General features: G+C 37.1%; 1 protein-coding gene across 1 annotated transcript in view; it reads left to right on the top strand.

The window, feature by feature from the left end:
* LOC113225469 overlaps positions 1-24,149 on the top strand; it is a 193,273-nt gene that overhangs the window by 3,138 nt on the left and 165,986 nt on the right. The window contains exon 2 of the mRNA XM_026457786.1: positions 9,272-9,443. Coding sequence (XP_026313571.1) covers positions 9,406-9,443 — 38 coding nt within the window. The 5' untranslated portion in view covers positions 9,272-9,405. The remainder of the gene's footprint in view (positions 1-9,271; positions 9,444-24,149) is intronic.

The raw sequence follows: 24,149 nt of genomic DNA, 5'->3' as shown, positions 1-24,149 counted from the left end.
TGTATATTAATTTAATTGTTAGTGATTTTCACATTTTTTGCAAAGATTTTTGTAAGTCCGTCCGTTCACCGCGGGTTATTTTCAAAATTATTTACGCACATAAATCATATATCGTGTCTGACAACTCTAATAGACGTAACTTACATTCTAAGTCATAAGTAGAGATTCTGGGATTTCAGAAGGAGTTATTTATTCACTCTATGTCTATACTTGAAGTTTAGGTAATATACGGCTTTAAATTCTGTATCGAACTATGTAAATATTTTCCTCGAAATTGTGATTTATGTACATTTCTAATGGATGGGGCGATATAAGTCTGCGTGGTGGACAAAGTGTTTAAAGAGTAAACGAAATCTTGAGTGTATTTACACGCATGAGTAAAATTTATATTATTAATTTTTATTTTCAAAATATCATAATTATTAAATAACATAATAATAGGAAATAAAACTATTTTTTCGCATCTAAGTCGCGTATAATTGTTTTTTAAAACAAACCAACGTTTAGGTCCCTTTACAGATCCCATTCTCACGGCTGGTTGAAACGGTAGTCATTAACGTTAGTTTATTTGTAAAAACAAATATACGCGATCCAGATCTGAAAAAACAGTTTTTTTGTTCAATAATACGCCTGACGACTACCTACCTGGTCTCAAACTAGGGAGTACTCTGTGCGACACTCAGACCAGAACCCATTCAGAAAAGTTTGTTGCAAAATTGGTCTTACCGGGAATCGAACCCGGGACCTCCTCATCCAGCAACCGGCTCAAACCGTTGAGCCATTGAGGAAGTTTTTTTTTTATGTTACCAAGTGACGGGACGAGCAAGTCGTAATAACACACCTGTCCATAGTAACTACTATCCATAACAGTTGCAGTGTCACGCAGAACTTTAAAATAGCAAAGAAGAATAAAAACCATAACCCACTTTTAGAATTGCTTAATGGTATTCCAGCTATGCGACGTTAGGGTAAGTTCCGATAAGTCGAACTCGTTAACTAATTTTTTAACTGACTTCAAAAAAGGAGGAGGTTCTCAATTCTACTGTATGTTCTTTTTTTTTTGTTTTTTTTTCTTTTTTTTTGTATGTATGTTACGCGATAACTCCGGTATTTGTGAACCGATTTTCATGATTCTTTTTTTGTTGGAAAGGGGGTATTTCCATAGTGGTGCCATTTCATTCTGAAGAAAATCATCCACCTCAAAGGGTGGCTGTTCACGCATGGAGATTCATTTTTATAAATAGCGCCTAACTTTAATTTAGGAGCAATTACTTAGTTGATTTTATTATTTATCCAATTCTAGGCGTTTTTCTCTCGATATACTTTGAGTAGTGTCGTAGTGAGAACCTATTTTTATTATCTCCAGTATCAAGTCCTTTATAGTGGCGAACTAGGGGATATTTCATTGAAACTTAGCAGACGTAATTCCACGTACTTTTGAGGTCGGTTTTTTAGTACTCTGTACTGAGATTATATGTTATTTAAAACGGCTATTTGACCATTTGTCACTTAACCGCTTTTTCGTTAGTGGACGACACCACTGCGCCCATGAGTTGACAAGACCCATGTGCTACAGGCACAGGGGACTTGTTTGGGATTTCATTAACATCACCCTTACCCTTGATAACCGGAGTAATGTTCACTTTACCGCTCAGCGGCAGAAATAGGGGTAGCAGTACTTCCCTGGACAATCTCCTTCACGTGGAGCTCTACTGCAACTATAATGTGACTTCTCTATCCAATTTTGTACATACATACCAAAGTCGTTGTTTCTAACGTAATCTAAACGTAAGACATTTTTATGACTTTCTATACATAGGAAGTTACAGTTAGTATGCAGCTTATTTATTGAATCGCGATAAAAAAAGCATTTGTTTGTAATACCTACTTGTATAATATACCCGTTGTTTTGCCAAGATTTTCATTGCAAAATGTTTAAATGTTCTCTGTGATATGAGGAAGGAAAATATCTAACATTATTGATAACATTTTCCGCCTACCTTAACCTGTCGTGCGCCTGGTGTTTGAGTGACAGCTCTGTCCATACCAATTGCAGGTGCCACTCGAAGCTTAAGTCTTAAAGATCTGAGGGGCACTGCCACTGCACTCGTCACCTATGTGCCTGTAATTTCACCAGCACCCTTCAAGACCGGAACGCAGTAATTGCTTGCTTTCACAAGGAACTCTACTGCTACTAAAGTTTCGACCGGAACTTCATCATCATCAACATAAATAAATAACGCACACACTTCTATAAGTGTAGCCCCGCATCATGGAAACCCTGTGTCGCGGGAGCCATGGACACACACATAGAACAAACTCCAAACTCACGAGAGAAATAAATGCAGGCCATACAAATATTTCTCCCGGCCCGGGAATCGAACCCAGGATCTCTGCGTGGTAGACCAGCATGGTAACCGTTCGGCCTCGGAGGCAGGCAACATAGCTTTATACATCCCAATACTGGATACGAGTCTCCTCTAAAGGACCGTCCTCTGAGAACTACACATGCTTTTGAGGGCTGTAAACTGTCGTCGACATGTAGGTTTCGCCACGATATTTTTCGCCATCGTTTGCGAGAGGTACCGTTACTAAATGGGACATTAATCACTCATAGGAAATGGAACTATTATATTGCGAAATACCTCCACTAGTTTTATTAATTTCTTCGACTCGGTTGGACATGAACCATGCTGCACCGTAGCATTGCACTTGTCACCTACCGAAGGTCAATTACCGAATTGTCGAAATTTAGATCAGAGAATATATTCTCATTTTCTGTGTGTAACAATGGCGAAAACCTAAGAAATCGATATCGATGTCTTCCTAGAATAGCGGCTTATCTCCAAATCACCTGTTTAATCAGCAAGATGATTTTAAAAACAGCTGCAGAATATCTAAAATGCAAAGTAGACGTATCGTAAACAGGTCCATGTTGTCACGTGATTATTTTAAACAATGCGAAACTCGGCGTTTTTTTTTTTCACAATAAAATTTAGAATATTCTGAGTGTTGTTATGTAATAAGACAAAATATGAACTATTTTTTTTTGTTTAGACCACTATTCTTGTACCCGTTTTGCCACTGAGCCAACACCGCTCTAACGCGTATGTTATAAATATGCTAAAAGTTAAAAATAAAACTTAAATAACATCCTTTCCTTTAAACTTTCTCACTGACTGATTTAGCTTGGCAAGATCGTAAAATCTTGTTGAAAACAACAAAAACACTAAAACCAGAAACAAAAAATGTGGAAATGTAAATAAACATTTACAGGAACAATAAAAATATTCCTAAAATAATGCAGTGTTTTATTTTTCAAAAATCTGGTCCGATATTATACTTTTTATTTTAGCTACAATAAGAATATAAAAAAAAATTGGCGATAATTTTAAATTTGCAATAATAATATTTTCCACTTTAATGACCAGTAAATTCAAAATTAAGAAAAATTTGAAAAATTAAAAAAAACTAAATTTGTGGAGTGGTTCGAGATTGATGTTGTGTTCTTGGATTTTTTTTATGATACTAAATGATGGGACGAACAAGTCGTGCGCCTATTTCGCCTATCCATAATATTACAAGTATATATTTTTTTATTTGCAATATTTATTTTTATTGAATATCACGATGTATTTATTACTGCAAGTAACTTGGTTTTTTTTATTTAGTAACGTCTAATTGAATCATTCTTTAACTGTTACAATTTTATACAGTCTGCTTTGTCACAAAATCGATTAAAAAAAATCTTTATTGCCACTTTATGTCTGATTCTTATTTATTTTAATAAAACGTTTTAAGTTGACACTTTTTTTTATTTAGCTAGATATGCGGTGTGTGTATTGTTTCATATGGTTGGATAGCCTACAAATTTATTGATACTCGTTACTTAAAGTACTGTAGAAACTGACAAGAGTAATAGGCGATAAGAACTGAACAAACCCTCTACCATTCCAAGACTCTATAAATCATCTTAGTTATACGAGTCTTATCTGCAATGCCCATACTTGCGCGAGACGCTACCCAGCAATATCTCCCCTGAATCTATACAATTTTATGTCCGTTTTTTTACCCTTGTGACCATTTCTCCTTTTCAGTGTCACTCTGGGGGTCGTCTAAAAAAGAGTCCACATTTTCACATAAGACGTTCAAATTTTTTTCAATATCAAGTGACACGCCAGTCGCTGTGCCACTAATGTCCACTTGCACTAAACCTAGGTACGTCTTAAACCAATAATTGCAATGCAAAAGACACTCTTAATACATTGTGTTAAGAGTGTCTTATCAATTTAAGCATTGGTTTAAGACATACTTAAGTTTAGTGCAAGTGGACATCAGAGTTTTAAATCGCAACGATTTGAGTGACACTGCCACTGCGTTCATCGCCATACAAGTTGAAAAATCCCATGTGCCAGTAATTTCCCTTAACCTTCAAAACCGGAACGCAGTAATGTTCCCATTTAACAAAAAATGTTGGTTTGCCACGCTGAGGTCCCGGGTTCTATGCCTGGGCCGGGAGAAATATTTGTATGGTCCACATTTATTTCTCTCGAGAGTTTGTTTTTTTATAATACCAAGTAGCGGGACGGACAAGCCGTGCGCCTGGTGGTAAGCGACGCGCCTGTACGTAACAATTGCAGTGCCAATCAGAGCTTTAAATTGCAAAGATCTGAGTGGCACTGCCACTGCGCCCGTCACCCTGAGACATAAGTTGACAAGTCCCATGTGCCTCGAATTTCACCAAGACCCTTACTCTTCAAAACCGGAACGCAGTATTGCTAATGGTTACTACTTGTGTGTCCATGGCATCCTCGATACCGGTCCCTAGTGCGGCGCTATGAGTGTGTTCGTTATATATTTATACATTACTGCTCGACGGCAGAAATAGGTAAGATGGGCAGTACTTACGACGAACTCTTTCACAAGGAAGTCTACTGCTACTAAAACTGCGTTCCTGGTCAAATGTTCGTCGTTGTGACCCATCGAGTATATAACCAGAAATAGAGACGAAATGTCATTTAATTTGTTTGAACACTATTCTGCCAAATCATTACTATGACAACTGCCCTCCGATTGGCCAGCCCGAATTCGAAACAATTGACGGGTGTCGTCAATTGTTTCACTTCAAATCGACCAGTTTAACTTGAGCTTTGCTATAATGGACGAATATTGAAAAATTACGTATATAATTACTGATGAAATGTGATTCCGTTTGTTTTGTAATTAGATGTTTTGCTGTTTTTTTCGCACCACCAAATGGAACTGCCCCCTATAGTTAGAGATATTATCTTTATTACAATAAATACAGAATATTTTTGGAATATACGAAGACGTACACACAGGTCAGTTGTTGACGCTGTACTATTTCAGCTTTCTAATTTGTGATTTCAGTGCAAACGAGAGTTGACATTTAAAAGTGATATAAGGCTCATTTGCCTGATGAATTACCAGGAATGGATGGTCCTTATTTTATCTCTATTTTTAGTTTTATACTCGATGTTGTGACCACACTTGGGAGACGATAATAAAGAAATATAGGGTGTTTGTGTTGCCTTGCTATCATATTTTATTAATAGTAGTTTCTTAAGAACCAACAAGGAGACATTGAGATCACACGGGGTAATGAAAATTGGCTGGAACAGAGTATATTTACCATTAATTATTTAGTCTAACGGTGAAGAAAAATAATGTGACGTTTAGTTTTTCAACATACATCTCGTATAAAGTCCCCAACAGACCTTAGAAAAGATCCGTGCCCAGCGGTGGATTGGGCCACAATACGACTTTTATTACACGGGACTTATCGATTGTGACAACTGGGCAATTTTCTATATCTAATTTCGGTGGTAATTTTTATTATTTAAATGTTTTACAGTATTATTATGAAGTATTATTTAATATTCGAATATAGTATCCTGAAATATTATTTAATATTTCAGGATAATATATATAATATACTCGAATAAAACCGAAATAAGGTATAGGAAACTAACCTGAAAATTGCTCAAAATAACCTGTAATTTGTCACCATTGAGGGCAATACCGCCCGTACAATTTCATCCGAATTATCCCGTTAGTTCTGAGATATATGAAACTGGAGAAGTGCAAGGCATGTTATGAACAGCAATTTCATACAGACAGCCTGAACTGCGTATCGGTTAATACGATATAAACTTTTCCACATCGGCATTCGCAAAGATACGGCCAAAAGAGAAATGGTAGAAAGTCTCCAGTTTCACAGCTGGATATCTGAAACGGCGTACACAAAACAAATATCATATATACCATGTATAGTTATGAACTGAACATGCAACGTTTCATTTTGATTGGCTGGAACGTGTGACCAATCTTTGTACAATAAATTGTGTGTCATGCTTATTAGTTATACAGGGTATATAATCACGTGTTTATAAATATCTTCAATCGCGTAGCCTAATTCATATATCTAATCAGATATATTTTTTATTAGGTATACTGTCAAGAATATTTTTTAAATATTTGCAAATAATTTAATAAAATAAATAATATACTGAACGTGATTAATGCACATCAAAAATGTCTAGGGTTCAAGGTACTTCTTTTTAAATATTTGATTACGGAATTAAAATGAAATTAAAATATGTATACATCATTTGATTACATTATTTATTTTTTTAAGTATGAAATTGATCAAAACAGCTTTGATATTGAAAAAGAAAGAAAGAATTAAAAGACCTGATTTTTAGTAATTGGCAAAAACGTGTTTCATACCTACACACTTTTGATGAGATATACAGAGTGGCCCACGGCAATGCGACACGGATGGCAAGTACTTTAAATATTGTAGATAGGCGTACGACCAGGCGTACAATTTAATAATAAATGTTACGTAAAAATTGCCTTTTGCCTTGTTGACTGTACTATTTTAAAAAAATCTGTGAATGCCAATCGAAATATGTTCATAATCATGGACTGTTTTCTAGGACCGTTTTCCTGTGGCTATCACGGTTAAGGTAGCCGCCCTTGCTGACCCGTCTCAAATTTCCACCCTGTATATAGCTTCCAACCTCTCTTTTGTCAATAACTTCTACTGGCGGATTGGCGATCACAGTGTAGCTGCAATGTAATAATAATATACTGGGAGACACTGCCGCTTCTCTTCTGGTTACCCTGACCCGGTTTCCAGACAAGTACGTCCATGTAAGTAGGGTAACAGAAATGTACGACCATATTTCCATTGTTAAACGTACACACGATTGGTTCTTCGTACAAATTTCCTTTTGATTCAGGATCTTTTGTATTGGGGTTAAACGTTATTCTATGGGCCATCCGGTTCTTATTGCGATATTTGGGGGACGCCTGTGTCCAGTAGTGGAAGTCGTTATTTCTCGTCTTTTTTTCTCTCATACTGAAATACGGCAATCTATCCGTGATTCACGTTACACGATCAGTATTGTATACGTAACCAGGACATGGCAATAATGAGCCTATAGTCCCACTGCTGGGCACAGGCCGGCCGCGTAGGAATCTGGGAATTGGAGAGACGCCGTTCATTCGGCTTCGGGAAGTGAGTATGTCTTACAGCTCCGCCATCAATGAGGAGATTTGGTAGTCGGCTTAGAGCCGGTGGCTCAGCGGTGGCAACCGTTAGTCGCGTGACGGGAAGTGAGCGTACCTGCAGCTTCGGTACCTATCTGGAAAATAGGGAGGGTGCTGTACGAGTAAGTACGTGCAAACGTGCTGATCCGCGGTTAGGTATAGGGCTCTCCCCGCATAACCAAGAGGTTCCCACTATTTATGTTTTTTTTGTTGATTTAGAAACTTCACACAGATCATTAAATTGATTGGCAGATGCGTGTAGGTTTCCTCACGATATTTTCCTTCACCTAATATAATCATAACTTTTTAATTAAAAAAAAACCGACTCAAAAGTTAGTTCTGCTTTCGCTGTATTCGTTACTGTGTGTGGTCTCCTCAACGATAGTGCAGCGCATAACATATTAGGAAAGTCCTCGTCAAAACGTTAATTTTTTTTTTTAATAATAATAACGCACACACTCAACATAGCCCCGCACTAGGGAAACCCTGTGTCGCGGGTGCCATGGACACACACATAGACAACCACAAATTACACCCAAACTCACGAGAGAAATAAATGTAGGCCATACAAATATTTCTCCCGGCCCGGGAATCGAACCCGGGGACCTCTGCGTGGCAGTCCGGTATGTTAACCGTTCGGCCACGGAGGCAGTTGAAGTTAATATGAACCCAAACACGAGGAAGCTGTGTTACACCATTGAGGAATTCCTCTCATCTGTCTGCCTTTTTCATTGCCAGATCAACTCTTGGTCATCGTAACATTTTACTTTCATTGGAATTACATCTATGAGCCAAGTTTTATTGGAATCGATTAACACAAACTGGGTGAAATTTAATCCATAATTTGCCACTCTTAAAGGTGGAATATCTTCTTCAAATTTGAATGGGTCTACTACTGAGGTACCCCCTTAACCTCAACAACACAATCATTGCAATCAGTTCACATGTATAATAACTTGTAGCAGTAGAGCTCCTTGCGAATGAGTTCGTTCAGGGAAGTACTGCCACCTTGCCTATTTCTGCCGCTAATGAAATTACAGGCACTTGGGACTTGTCAACTTATGTCTAAGGATGACAGGCGCAGTGGCAGTGCCCTTCAGATCTTTGCGATTTAAAGCTCTGAGTGGCACTGCAACTGTTATGGGTAGGCGTGTAGCTTACCATCAGGAGCGCGACTTGTACGTCCCGTCACTTAATGTTATAAAAAAAAAACAAATGTTAGAGTAATTGCGTAACCATATACACAAAAAAAAAAATAGAATCGAATTAAAAACCTCCTCCTTCATTCAATCCGAAGTATTATAAATACGTAGCACATCTCTTATTTTACTATGGTTTTAAAGCAGACTTTTGCGAATGTGTGTATGTGTTTTGACATGAGCTCGTAGGTTTCATGAATGAAAGCCGGGATTCGACCAGCTTGCTCGGTGGTCCGCGCGCTGCGATTGGCCGGTATCAAAGACAGGTGACTACGCGTTTTGAATATTTTGGATATAACTTTTTTTAAGTGGTAGTGTGTAACAGTCTTTTGATAATACGCGGAAAATTTTAGGCAAACCGCCAGGTGGGAACAGGAACGTCTCGCCACTGTTAAATCGTTCATTTTCTCCCATCATGTATCATAGGTACCAAGTCTCGTTGTCAATCAAATTCAAAAACATAGAGCAAAATATATCTAGTATGTTTGTTACAGGTTGTCGGTGCAGTGTGCTCGCGTAGTGAGTGTGAATTGCGTGGTGTAGTGAGTGTATTGATGGGCTCGCGGAGCTAGCGGCGCCGGGCCCGGCATGCGCGCGCGCTAGCCATGCCAGCTGCGCGAGAGACGACATGGCGCAGTACACACAACGGACACAGCCCATGCACAGGTAATTACTAATTCTAAGCTCCATGAACATGTAATTTAGCGTAAATGTATAAGGTGTAATAATAACATATCTTTTTTTAACATCACGATGTACATAATGGCCTACTTGATAACACTTCGTAAAATAGTAGCACTATAGAAAGTGCGTACGTGACAATGCGGTAAAAACACTTTAAGTTCAGATACTTTTTCGTTCGTAAATAGACAGCTGAAGTCCTCAACGTGAGTCATATAATTCATTTGATATGAATCATAAGGCCTCTGAGCCGCCACACCTATTCTTAAGAATTTAGAATGTCGGTTTGGAATAACAGTAGGTCCTGTGCTTTATTTTTTTAATGATATTCGACGAATTCTACCTTTAACTTGCCCATTTATATGTAACTAGTAAGTTGTACTTATAAACACTTTCAATTACTTGACAGAGCGTATACACGTAGGTACAAATTTCATCGTGCATCGGACTATACTCGAACTACTTGCCGTTCGTAACTCTAGCAACCGGTTTTAGTGTTTCTCGCTATGTGCTGCGTCAATAATTAACTTTTAACTGCCTCCGTGGTCGAAAGGATACCATCCTGGACGCAGAGGTCCCGGGTTGGATTACCGGGTCGGGAGAAATATTTGTATGGCCTACATTTATTTCTCCCGTGCGTTTGGGTGTAATTTGTGGTGATCTATGTGTGCATCCATGGCACCCGCGATGCAGAGTTTTCCTAATGCGGGGCTACGATTGTGTGCCTTAAAACTAATAATAGTAGAAATTGAAATCGTAATGCACTAGTTTTATAAATGGGAAAATAATTAAAGAAACAGTACAATTATAAATAGTAGTAAAAAAAGTTAAAGAAAAAAGAAATTTTAAGGTATTTATAATATTTCATGGCGGTCATGCCCTAGGCCATAATGCTCAGGGGACTGGTACCGTTCTTTGGCGGAAACAGCTGCCAGCCTTCTGGCGAGTTTCGCCTGTGGCGACACAAGGTTCCCATAACAAAAGCCAGAAGTTGTCGACACTGGCTCAGAGTGCGTAACGTGTTTGAGTATTGCATCTCTGTAGGCAATAAAAAAAATGTTTTATTTAGAAGCTCAATCATTACATTTATTTGGGTTTTGGACTCCGTTTTAACTATGTACATATATTTGTACTGGGGATTCCCTATCGTCCTTTAACCGTTACGTATCAAAAATATATAATAACGCACACACTCAACAAAGCCAAACTATAAATTACCGCGTAACATAACAATACAGAAAAAAAACATTCGAATTGAGGACCTCCTCCGTTTATTAAAGTCGGTTAAAAAATAATTACCCCATTTGACCTCATCTCACCTGATGGAAAGTGACGTTGAGGTCGACTATGTAGCATGCACACCTAAATAAGACCTATTCAGTCTCACTTTAAAAAGGAATATCGAAAACGTGTCAAATCTTCAGCCCTCTCTTAGAGGAGCCTCTGATTTGTAGGACAGTTACTCTAAATAAACTGAAAACAAACTTCAGGGCTCCTATTTCTGTTGCAGACGTTTCTTAAGCGGTTGAATTTATGTTCTAGGACATCAATTTATTCCTAACCGCACATTTACACGGTATTTTCCGCATATTCACGCGGCGTTAGGTCGTGAACGAAGTATGTAAATAGTGAAATTATGACCGGAAATATTATCCTCGACACAAAATAACTTCAACTTTGTTCAAAAGGAAGACTTCCAATAAAACATTGAAAATATGTCTACGTAATATGTAAGTATAAAATATAAATATTGTTAGAATCGAATTTGCGCAACACTAGCTCGACTGCATTCAACCTGTCCCCGCAACTTTTTATTTTGATGTATCCGTCCACGTTCTTAAACTATAAAACCAGTATAATATCATTGACAAAACCCCTCTCCGCTTTAAATGCTAAAAAAGTAGGTTGATGGCCTTTGTCTATTGATTCCTTGTAGTCTAGATAGGCATTTAGAAACTGTTAGTAAATTAGGTAACCACAAGGTGAATAACCGTCCTACGTGACTAGTTTATAAGACGAGAAGAATATTGTTTTTGACTATGTTACACCTATAGGCACGTGTTCATATGAAGCAGAGTTTTATTTAAGTAAATGGACTTGCTCTTGACCACGACCTAGTCTTGGAGTAAAGATAGGGTCTACGATGGAACTAGCTCGTCCAGGAGATGCCTTTTTAGTCGCATCTTAAACACACATGGGCACACAGTCGCAGGCAGGGAATTCTATTCCTGGGCTGTACGTGCGTGCATAGTCTGCCTATTTTGAAGATGGAGTAAAATGACATTTACAGGGTTGCCAGTTTTTGTAAAATTTTAAATAGTCATGTAGTTGATATCGACAATTTTAATAGATTGTGAAATTAAGTAAAATTTTGCCAAAAATGTCTGAATTTTGAATGATACGATGCCTTCTAAAGGTTACTAATTGCATTATTGTATTCTTTATTCTTATCTTGACAGTGGTCTATTAGTATCGAAATCAATTAATAGTCGTACACATTTTAATAACAACAGGCGGATTTATGTACGGACAACGGCACACCAGACTACACATTTTTGTTCGAAAATCACCTCCAGTGCAACGGAACAAGATACGTTACTGTGTAGTTTGTTGTGCTGGCGTGTGTACATTAAACTCAAATGAAAAACTTTAAAATATGTGTCTTATTATCGAGTTCTTAGGTTTTCGCGATTATTACACATAGGAAATGAAACTTTTCTTACTAAACTATTTTTCCGGATTAAAATCGCCTATGTTTGTTTTTTCAAACAAACCATGTCAGTCAACCGTGACCATGGGACCTGTAAAGGGCCCGAAACGTCGGTTTAATTTAAATCCAGAATAATAGTTTCATTTTCTATGTATCTTATTTCTATTTATTATACACATACTGCTAAATTTAGTGTATTATTATGAATTTTAAAAAAAATACCAATTCAAATGAGTCATGATGATTCAGATGAAACAAGTTCGGCTATTTGTTCATAAGCTGAACCAACAGTCATCGGCTGCAATCACTAGCTGCTCACAAGCGGGCAACACTTATGCGCAATGTACTGTCATTTTACTCCATCTTCAAAAACGACAGACTATAATTGATATATTTCCGTTCTAAACAGTCTATCTACTCCAAATTTGTCACTCGCTGACTGCTAGGGTCCATTAAGAAACCAGTCATGAATCACATCAAGATCATCAATAGATTTATACGCACTATGGGTGCTTAATGAGGTGGTCCAGTAGCACCAATTTATGAAACGCATTTTTCTAAATTGGTTCTGGTCTGAGTGTTCCGTGTAGTCATTATCACCTTCACCAACCTTATTATACGTCCTATTGATGGACAAGGCTATCCTGTAAGGAGAAAGTTTAGACCAGACATACCCAAACTGTATGTCTCATGCATTTTTTTTCTATTTTGCGTAGACCCCCTGCCTTTCTAATGTTGACAAACTTTAAATATGTTTTTAACAGCTGATACAGTTGATAAGTTTAACCTTCAGAGGGAGAAAGTTTAAAAAAATAACACGTATTAGGTTTTATACATTTATCCGGACCGAATATAGCTTCATATCTTATTTATGTCGAAATTTTTACTTCGCGGGCAATTTCTATGTATAATATCTGTTATAAGATAGTACTATTTCTATAAGGTGGATCATTCCGTTTATTGAAAGTCAAAATTGTGGATATGACCTGCCTAAATGGGATCCACTCTTGTGGACTGTCTCGTGGAGGTCTTATGCTCTCCTTTTTAAGCTGAGGTGGACTTCTTGTAGGTTCGAGGGATCGCTAGACCGTTATAATAGAATACCCTAATTTGAGACCAGGTAATGTGTGTAATTAACAGGCAATTATTATTATTTAAACAAAGTACTGGTTATAAATCCGATTCCTTACAAAATTTTATTACACGTTTTTTGTGCAATAAAATAATAAAACTTAGATACTTCCTTTGCCATATAAAAACAATTCAAGAATTTTTAATTTTATTGAGACTTTTTAGTGTAATAAAATATTTTTTCCAACAATTCTTGTAGCGCTATAGAACGTTATGAAATACGCCGACAATGTTAGATTTTTTATTATTAAGCCATAAACAGTAGGTAGGAAGTAGCTCCTATTTAATTATCATAATGCATTCATATGTGGAGGAAAATTCCCATGTTATTTATTCCATTAGAACACTTATAACGAGTCATTCTCACAGTCACTTTAAATGGTCACTGCATAACGTTACGACGTTTTAGCGTTAACTTAAAAAATATGGTAAGTATTGGTCGAGAAACTGTCGGATTTGTTAAGGTTTATTTAGATTGATGCCGTACAAGGACGTCAACTATTACACGATGGAATGAAAAAAATATTAAGGAGGAGGAGGAGGAAAAACAGTTTTGCTGGATCAAATGATTTATGTATTTACTAAATAACGGTCTTATAAAAAATATAGGATACACCTATAATTGTAAGTCAATGGATACACCTAAGGATATTGTCTAAAAAATGTGCTAATTCGTTATGCGATAGGATGTACTCTACCCGAACCTATAATATCCCGAAAACAGGCTAGAATAAAAATCTAAAACTAGTTTAAATTTTTATTGAATTGATATTCAATTATTTTATGACCTCACGAATTTTTCTATGTGCTTGCGTCGTATCTTTATATTTGATTTTTCAACGACTTTTTAGCCGTAGCGCCATCTATGAGAAATCTACCGTCACCCAGTTAGATACCTTTACAGCTTACTTTACGTGGCTTAGTTGGTATAGCGTCTGGCACGGTATGCTAGAGGACGGCGGTTCGATCCCCGGCCGGATTGAAGGAATATTTTTTCTGAATGTTCAATCTTTGTATTAATAATCTAAAACTAGTTATTTAAGAATAAATTATCTCACTTAGCTCGTAAATTTTATATGTAGATATTTATCATTAAGTACTACAGAGAATCTGCAAAATTTTGGCTTTGAACTGAACTTCAAATTTTAATACAATTTGCAAAAGGCACGTGTCCGCTTTCAAACGCGCAGTTCCGTACATTTGTGGCAGTAGTAGCAACACCTGTCGCTAAACACCTGTCTAACAACGAAGTAAGACATCATTTCAACCTTTGAAAAGTCTAGACCCACTGGAATAGGACAACGTTTTGATGATATGAAGTACAAATAAAAAAATTCCTTTGAAAAAATTATCTAAAGCCAGTCTAGAAACTATCGTGTTTTTCAGCAGAGTCAACAGAGGGGTGACGTATCAATCACACGTGTCTCACGGATATAACCGCTGTAATAGCGCACCGTGCGCCGTCTCGAAATTTATTATGAGTTACTCAACGCGATTTCTATTCACCACCGGCCATGACTTCCACGTTCAAGGTTCTACACGATATAAAATCAGTCAACGTACCTTTTGTTTTCACAAACAAATTATTTCGATGTTTTACGATATACGAGCTTTATGTTGCCTACAAGTATTGTTAGTCATAAATCGTTAAAAGGTTATGTTATTGCTCTTGATGAAAAAACATAACAATAAAAAAAGATTTTGTTTTATCAACGTCTTACGTTGTTTTTGAGCCCGTTCTTGCTTTTCGTTCAATTAAAGAAATTTACAACCAGTGTTACCTACAAGGCTTACTACCGCACTGCAGTCATCAAGTCGTAAAACAAAATTGTACATGCAATTCTGAGCTAAATAGGCACTGCTGTAAAATTAAAATAAATAGCTACAGTTGTAACCCGCTAATATAATCATTTACTTAAATCGTGTAACTGTACATCAGGATCTATTTCCAAACCAGGCTTATTCCTTTCAAACCCACAAAGACTGCAATATCTTAAATGACATAGCTATATTCTTACATCTAAGATGGACGTCTACCAATTAACTTTAACGGCTAACTCGTGACATTTATGCGTGTATTTAGACTGTTACATTGTCTACTTTTTGTGTGGAACTGGCACTTGGCAGGGCGCAAAAGCGGAGTGTCTGAAATGGCATGGCGCCCACCCGTCCGCGTGCCAACCTGGGGCGCGACTCGCTGAGGGGGCGTGGAGTGCAGAGATGCTTAGGGCTTAGCTCTCTTTGTCGGATAACGTCTACATGGCTGCAAATAAATCGCCACTTGTCTAGAATATACCAAAATAGTTGGCTTCAGAAGGTGTAAATTACATTGTGAATAAAGGAGCTTTCCATTAGTAATAATAATAATAACGTGCCAGACCCCAGAGATGGGCAGTGTGTTAAAACCAGGGTTGGCACGATTAAATTATTTTGATTTAAATCAAATGATTTTTTCAATAAAAATCAGTGATTCAATCAAATGTGTTTAATTTTATTTTCTTTCACAGAAATCAACATAAAATCGGACAATTATATTTTAAAGACTAGGATCAGATAAATCAAAAGCATTATTATAACACTTAAACAAAAAAAAATAGCTTGCCAGTCTTACAATTCCCAGTCGGTTTCTTAATTTACTATAAACAATTCCAAAGGTATAAAACACTCTTTCTCTTTCTGAAGAAAGTATCGCTCCAAACAATTGCTTAACATTGGAAAAATCTTTGACTGTTCCTTATCATTAAATATATTTTTCTATGACATCCACCCCTCTAGTGGTGTCACATTTTTTATTTTTATCTACCACATGATTAGTTAACCTTTTACATTACTACGTTTTACGCAAAAATATAGTTAAACTGTATGATAAAATGCAAAAATAAAAAAATCGTGCTTAATTAGGTTTTTTTCAAAAAATCGTGCTTTATTCGATTTTTTTTTTAATTTTTTTAAAGGTGCCCGGTTTTATCCCGTTTCTGCCCAAAATCAGAAAAGGTGAATAAGAAACAATACCCACCTTGTAATCCTGTGGATACGAACTATTAAGGATGCACATTTCATCGATTTTAATGAAGATCGTTTCAAGTGCATACGATCTAACGTTTTTTTCTACCAATTTATTTCAATGCGATTTTCAAACGAATCTATTCAATAGAAAGAGAAATCGATCATCTAGATCTGAAATAAACATTTTGTATAGTATGATTCAATTTGAACAAAACTCGATTTATGTAACAAATATTTGTTGCAAATAGTTTATGCCCTCGATTTTGGGTTTTAATCCGATTTAAACCCGGCGTTAAATAAGCACCGAATTAAAACCTAGACGCTTGCCCATCTCTGAGCAGACTACCACATCCAATTACATAGTCTGAAACAAAGCCATTCTCTGTACTACACCTGGAACTCCCAAACCCAATTTTCCCAAATTGGTTCTACCGGGAATCGAATCCCGAAACTCCGTGTCTAGCGTCTACAGAGCGAATCGTTGGGCCACCGAGGTCGTCAAAATAATCAAATGACCACATTTGGTTGGTCTCATAGAGATGTCGATCTACGTTTCGTCGGCTCTACGTGTCAGGTTTTTTAAAGTATCTTCCTGACAGTAACGTTTTTGAGATAGGCTGCAATTCTAGAAAGCCAAGACTTTCTAAAATTTTTCAGAAGGAATTTCCATCGTCTCTAATATCTAAGAATGATAACTGTAAAGAAAGATTGATAGGAAGACGAAATTAAGTCAATGTACTTTTATAAGTCAATGTAGACACGTATTTAGATACTACCTATAGGTTCCAAAGTCAATTTAAAACTTGCACATTCAGTTTCAAGAAGATGTGGTGATAGATAGAGAAACAGATGCTTAGGTGGTTTGAACACGAAAACAGGAACAATGAACGAAGAATGACAAAGCACATTTTTAATGACAATTTGGTAAGAGCCGCTAAGGGGAGCTTACCACAACTAAATTGAGGACGTCTTAAAGAAAGGCCAGGCCAAAAGTACCTTTAAACGACGAGAGTGTATGAAAGCATTGATGCGTGTAGAAGAGGATGAGATGTGTGTCTGGATCGTGCAAATGAAAACCTGCGGTTTCTGGCTACCGCGATGGGAAAAGAGCGAGGTATTTCCAATTATAATTGTTTTTCTATCTAGTAAGATTACAGATGTATTTGACTAATTTATTTTATTATTGACTTTCATTAATTTTTGACATGCACATATTTTATGGAGGCGTAGAAATGTAAATTATGTAAGTTTTACATTAACATGATTTTTCGCTTTATTTTTGACAATGTTAATTTTTACTAATTTTTATTATATTTTTTCTTTGCATGACAGTTTTTAATTGTAATATTTTGTACATTATGCGACCACCACTAATTATATTTGTATGTTTCGACGAGACTGGTTGTAGTAGCACTGTTAATGTATTGAACTGATCTGATGAACTTATTGTACCTATTTCCACAAATAAATCGATCTTTATCTTTATCTTTCAACGCGGGCTTAGATTTTAGGTGTTGAAATTTGGGGATCGTCTCTCGCTGTAAATTAATATGAATAAAATGAGAACAGGCGGAGAATTTTTCACAGATCTGACGTCGACAAGCGTTTGTTGGCGACTGAAATAATTTGCATGTTTTGGGATAAATGCGAATTTAATAACGAATAGGGCTTCAGTTGAAATCCAAAATTTAGCAAGTTCTCTGTAGTACTTGAAAATAAATATCTCTGTATAAAAATTATGTACTAAATTAGATATTTTATTCTGGAATAATTAGTTTTAGCCTGTTTTCTGTATTTTATATGATCGGATAAAGTACATCCCATCGTGTAACAAACGAGCACAGTCTTTAGACAATAGCAAAACAGTTTTTCCCGCCTCTCCTTCGATAACTCGCTTTGAATTATGTGTATGTATGTAGCTTATAAACTCATCCGTGCTCGGGTTGCTATATATTTGGAAGTTCGTAAGTTCGTAAGGTTAGCAAGTTGTTTTAGTATGCTTTATCGTTTAGTAAATATTTACCAGACAAGTTTCCACGTAAACGGGTCATATTATGTCCCGATAAAACCAAATTAAATTAAGTGGAGAATAATTAAGAATAGCTAATTTTATCTACACTATTGTTATACTTATATGTATAACGTTGTGTGATCGTGACCATATGGTAATTACAACTCACAGTGCTTTGCATTACGTAGCAATTTCGCGAAAGTAGGTTAAAAATTGAGACCCAGCCCACTTTTTAATACTTTGTACTCGGTTGCAGAAACTACTATAGGTTAGGTGCAGTCACGATTACCTACAAATAGCTACTAAATAACAAGACAGAAAAAAGTAATGGTTTGGGAACCTCTGTATTAGAGCTAGTACATTCCGAAGACCAATTAGGATTTAACGGATAGCAAAGCTACAATAGAGCTGGGCTGGTTGGTTCCAAAAAATTTGGCGAAGAGATTAGTAGACGACATTGACAAACTTGTGGGCCAGATCATCAGCGTTATGGATCAGACTAGCGCAGATCGTGGTAGATGGCACAAACTACGGAACACTGTGGGATAGTAATATTATATATTGCTGTCTATTAGACGAAGCCCAAAATCCTCTTCGCTTTTCTGGTTCTTTTTGAGCTGCTGGGCATTACGACCGGCAAACCGTGTCATCTATTTTTCATGAACAAAGCGGGTCGACCACAAATATCCGAGGTAGCATACCAGATTAGTCTGCTCCATCTATATTTGTTGACCCCTATATGGACTGTCTGACCTGGCTGACCCTGTTTAGTCTGGCCTGGCTTTTATTATTCCCTCCAAGAATAAGCGTTGATTGCTTTCGGAGTTTGTCACCTGATTGGGACCGAGTGGAGCAGTTTTACCTCGTTACAGATATAACACTAATTGAAAACTTTGATTGAAATAAATAATACCGGTACTTCCCAGTTACGAGGTATCGTTGGAACTCTGTGGCAGTATGTACCTACGTAGCTTAATAAGACAACTTAACTTCATACAAACGTAGCAGCGCGACTTGTACGCGTGCACGCACACATTCGCATAATCTCGCGGTGCACTCGCGTTGCGTAGCGCGAGTCGTCGCACAAACCATAGTAGTTAGCACTACTACGGTAGTGTATTTAGATGAATTTTGTAAGTATGAATATAGTAACCGTGGTAGTTTAATGGTTTGACCTACCCCCTCTACAGCAGATGGTCGTGGGTTCGAATCCCGGCTTTTGCTTTTGACTCTTCGACTTTTGATAATAATAACACACTCAACATAGCCCCGCACTCGGGAAACTGTGTGGCGAGTGCCATGGACACACATAGACAACTACAAATCACACCCAAACTCACGAGAGAAATAAATGTAGGCCATACAAATATTTCTCTCGGCCCGGGAATCGAACCCGGGACCTCTGCGTGGCAGTCCAGCATGGTAACCGTTCGGCCACGGAGGCAGTTAAAATGTACCATGAGTTTTTCGGTGAAGAAAAGCGTCGTGAGGAAACTTGCACACGGATGTAAAGCAATTTAATTAGTGATGTGTGTGAAGTTTTCAGCCGAACCTCTCATTGTGAGAGGAGACTTAAGTAACAGTTGAATTTTTCATTGTGAAAGAGTTCGTCCAGGGAAGTACTGCCACCTTACCTATTTCTGCCGCCAAGCAGTAACGTGAGCATTACTACGTTCCGGTTTTGAAGAGTAAGGGTGCTGGTGAAATGCAAGCATGGGACTTGTCAACTTATGTCTCAGGATGACAGGCGCAGTGTCAGTGTCTCTCAAGTCTGCGATTAAAAACTCTGAGTGGCACTGCAACTGTTGGACCTTAAAAAAATTCAGGAGAATTCAACGCGCAAAGTACAGTTCTTATATTAAAGGATATAGAGTTTTTAAATCATAAGTTTGAATTACAAGCAATTTATATGTACTTCATAAGAATATATATAGCACGTTGAAATAAATACTGTCACAATACGGAAAAGTCAACTTTCGGCAAATGAACTTTAATTTTCCGACAAATTAAACTTGAAAAGCGAGATTCTTTTTCAGTGATTAATATTGCTTTCAACGTGCAAAATATTTAGAATTCTACATGAGGTAAAGTTAGGTGACATTATTATGTCACATCTTGCACTTAAACCTGCCGGCTTAGGTGTCCAAAGCCGGGCCACTGGCACCACCGACTTAACGAGGGATTTTATAAATTATTGGATTTTCTTGCTACACAATATTGTTGCTGGCCAGCAGAGCTTTGTTAACGACAACAACAATGCCACTGGAACACAAAAATGTATCCAGATTTTTTTATATTATGTTACGAAAACAAACCTTAAATTGTGTTCGGCATCTGGGAAAAGAGATTTTTTAACAAAATATTCACAAAAAATTTTTAAATAAATATTCATAAAAAATCGCGAAGAACCATCCTGATTAAACCAGCCCTCAGATAAAAAGACCGCTTTGGAATCAGTCTGTCCATCTAGCAGCTACGATACCTCAGACAGGTACATAGACATACAGGTATATAGACAAAGACTATACACGTCTAACTCCCATCCTACAGCGTCATGAAATAAATATTCAGGGCTCGGTAATTAAATAAACTAAATCAAGTGAATTTACAATAATCGTGGTAGTGTAATATTTATTACCTTTATTATTAATTTACAGTAATTGATATAAAAATCATACTCAATCTCAGCAAACAAAGACGTGTTTAGAAAAATAAAAATATATCATAGCCATTTACATATAACAGAACTGAGATTCTTGACACTTCAACATCTTTATTCAGGTCTCTACGTCATTTGTTCATCGAAATTAATGTGACCAACCAAATACTCAATGGCTTTTCGTTAAATACAACATTTTTTATCTGTCATGCATTATGCATGGTCTTGCCAGGTGACAACCGTTGATTAAATACATAAAGCTGAAAAATATGTATGTATATACCACGATTCGCATTTGCTCTTTGAAGAGTGATTCAGTGAGTTAAATTTTAAGACTAGCGGGAAGTTTATTTATGGCTTTAAGTGTTCTTAAAAAGACCAAGCTCAAAGTATCAGTTTGGTGCAGTTTGGTGCCAGGCTAAAGCAAAATCAAGTCATTGTATAACCCCACGATAGGCACGAATATTCTTTAAAATGAAGTTCGGTCCATAGTTCGCCATATTAAACCAATGCGGGTAGGTGACTTCACGTTCTCCAAAGGTTGGGAACCTTAGTCGCCTTGCAAGTTTTAACACGTTTTCCTCCGCCGTTCGTGAGACCTACTGTTATATACTAAACAATCACAAGAGCACATAATCATAGGATGCTGCTTCAGGTATTCGAACCATCGACTTCTCAATTTAAAAGCAATCGTTCTCAAATTGACGGTATTCTGTATGGAAAATGATGATCGGAATAGGCAGAGTATACCTTACTTTCAAGTAATGCACCTAATACTCTTCCAAACCGGAACGCAGTAATGCTCACATTACTGCTTGGCGGCAGAAATGGGTAAGGTGGCAGTGCTACCCTGGACGAATTCTTTCACAAGAAACTCGACTGTTACTAAAATCTCCTCTCACAATGTGAGGTCGGGCTGTAGTTCGCACGCGGGTCTAATGCGGATTGGAAACTTCACTTCTTCGTCGAAAAGTCAAAAATCAAGAGCCCGGATTTAATGCCACGACCATTTGCATTACAGGCGGCAGGTCAAACCATTAAACTACCATGGCTACTATATTTATACTTACAATTACGAAATTCTTCTAAAAAAAGTAGCAAAAATATAGGACAAAATGTATTCCGCAATTTCAGAGAGATTTTTTTTATCCACTCTATATTATATATTATTTCCCTGAAGTTTAGGTAAATATACTTCGCCTATTCCGACCTTTAGTGGTAAACATACTACAGTTAGTCCTTCTTTAGCTCTTTGAAGAGAGAATCAGTATGTTCACAGAAACGCTAACATTACTTAACACAAACATGTAAATTCGAAGTACCACCGAAACAAGTTTTAAATATCCACATACACAAAAAATGTGAAAAGTAATAAATATACTCGTAGACAGATGAAATAAATTAAGTAGCTTTAAAACTTCTTGCGAAAGAGCCCGTCTAGAAAAATACAGCTAATATACTAATACCTATTTCTGTGTATTTCGCCAAGCAGTAATATGAACATTACTACGTTTCGGTTTTGAAAGGTTAAAGGTGCTGGTGGAACTGCAGTCACTTGGACTTGTCAACTAATGTCCGAGAGTGGCTGCCGGGCGCAGTAGTAGTGCCCCTCAGAGATCTTTGCGATTTAAAGCTTTGAGTGGCACTACAACTGTTGTGGATAGGCGTTATAAAATTTTTTTATACCATCAAGTAACGGGACGGACAAGTCGTGCGCCTGATGGTAAGCTATACGCCTGTCCGTAACACTTACAGTGCCACTCAGAGCTTTAAATCGCAACCGTCACCCTGAGACATAAGTTGATAAGTCCGATGTGGCTGTAATTTCACCAGCTCCCTTACCCGTCAAAACCGGAACACTGCAATGCTGACGTTACTGCTTGGCGGTATTACTTTCCTGGACGAACTCTTTCTCAAGAAGCTCTACTGCTACTAAATATTTATAAGTATATATAACACCTATTACATACTACACAAATATCTATGAAAAATAAATATCTCTTCGTTTTCACGTATTTCGGCATTTGTTGTTGGGAGCACAGTAGATGAATTATGATTTATGTTTCACATTATTGGTAAAAACAGCTCTTTCTAAATATACACAAGCACGCACACACCAACATACGTACATTTTAAGACTTCTTACAAATCCTGTGATTGGTTTGCGTAGTGCTTTTTTTTCTATGATACTTTAAGAAATTCTTTTTACTTCACCCCTAACTCACAAACTTACATTATCCAAATACTTCACCACTTCTAAGAAACATCTCCGGAACAACATACTACTTTTTACGTTTCTTAGAAAAGAAAGAAAAGACGTTTATTGTGCAGGGCTAGAGTGTTTCTTATTTTTCCCCATTTCCGTCTGAGTGATATGAGGAGCCGCTCAGTGGGGTGTAATGGACGATTCCGAGAAATCTACCGTTAGCACAATTTACAAAATTGTCCCTTAAATTCCCTCTTAACTGTATTTGTTTCACCATATCTAGGCCATATTTAGCCTTCAAACCTTCTCGTACAGACTCATAGTACTTGAATGTCAGACACGCACACATACGTATACAAAGTACTATTATTATTACTCCCACAAGCCAGCTGATTCCTCCGATCGCGAGACAAGGCTAGCGAAATGGCGCGGCGACGTTGCCGTCCCTCAAAACATTGCCATGTTGCCACCCCGTGCACAATATTCGAAATTCGAACTTGTATTGGCAATACGAATGGCGAATCGAGGAAGTTGGCGTAAATGGAGGGTGGGTATGTACGTACAATAAGGTATGTTCGTTAAAAATATTCTTTATCATTAAAACCATTCACGTTTGGTTGTTGCAGATCATTAACGGAAATTCAAATCGACCAATTAGATACCCCAAAACGAGTTTTGTTAATTTTGATTTTGTGGTTAAACAGCCGTTGCTTCCCAAAAAGAAATGACGTTAAACTTGAATGCATTTTAAATTATTGTTGTAGCCGTAACGTCGAACTTGTCAATTGTCCCATATCAGGTAGTTTGAAGTAAATAGGTTGAACAGCGAGACAAGGCAAAGTAACTTGTGTTAACCAATTAAGTACACCGGTTTCAAACAAGTTCATGGGGGAATATTATGGTAGACTTACTTTTATTTTGTTCTGCAATCTTTAGCTGATAATTAATATTCAACCATTAACCCGTAT

Source organism: Hyposmocoma kahamanoa, unplaced genomic scaffold (genome assembly GCF_003589595.1).
Source record: "Hyposmocoma kahamanoa isolate Upper Pololo Valley unplaced genomic scaffold, ASM358959v1 160, whole genome shotgun sequence".
Classification (NCBI taxonomy): Eukaryota; Metazoa; Arthropoda; class Insecta; order Lepidoptera; family Cosmopterigidae; genus Hyposmocoma; species Hyposmocoma kahamanoa.
This window is presented reverse-complemented; position numbering and strand designations above follow the sequence as displayed.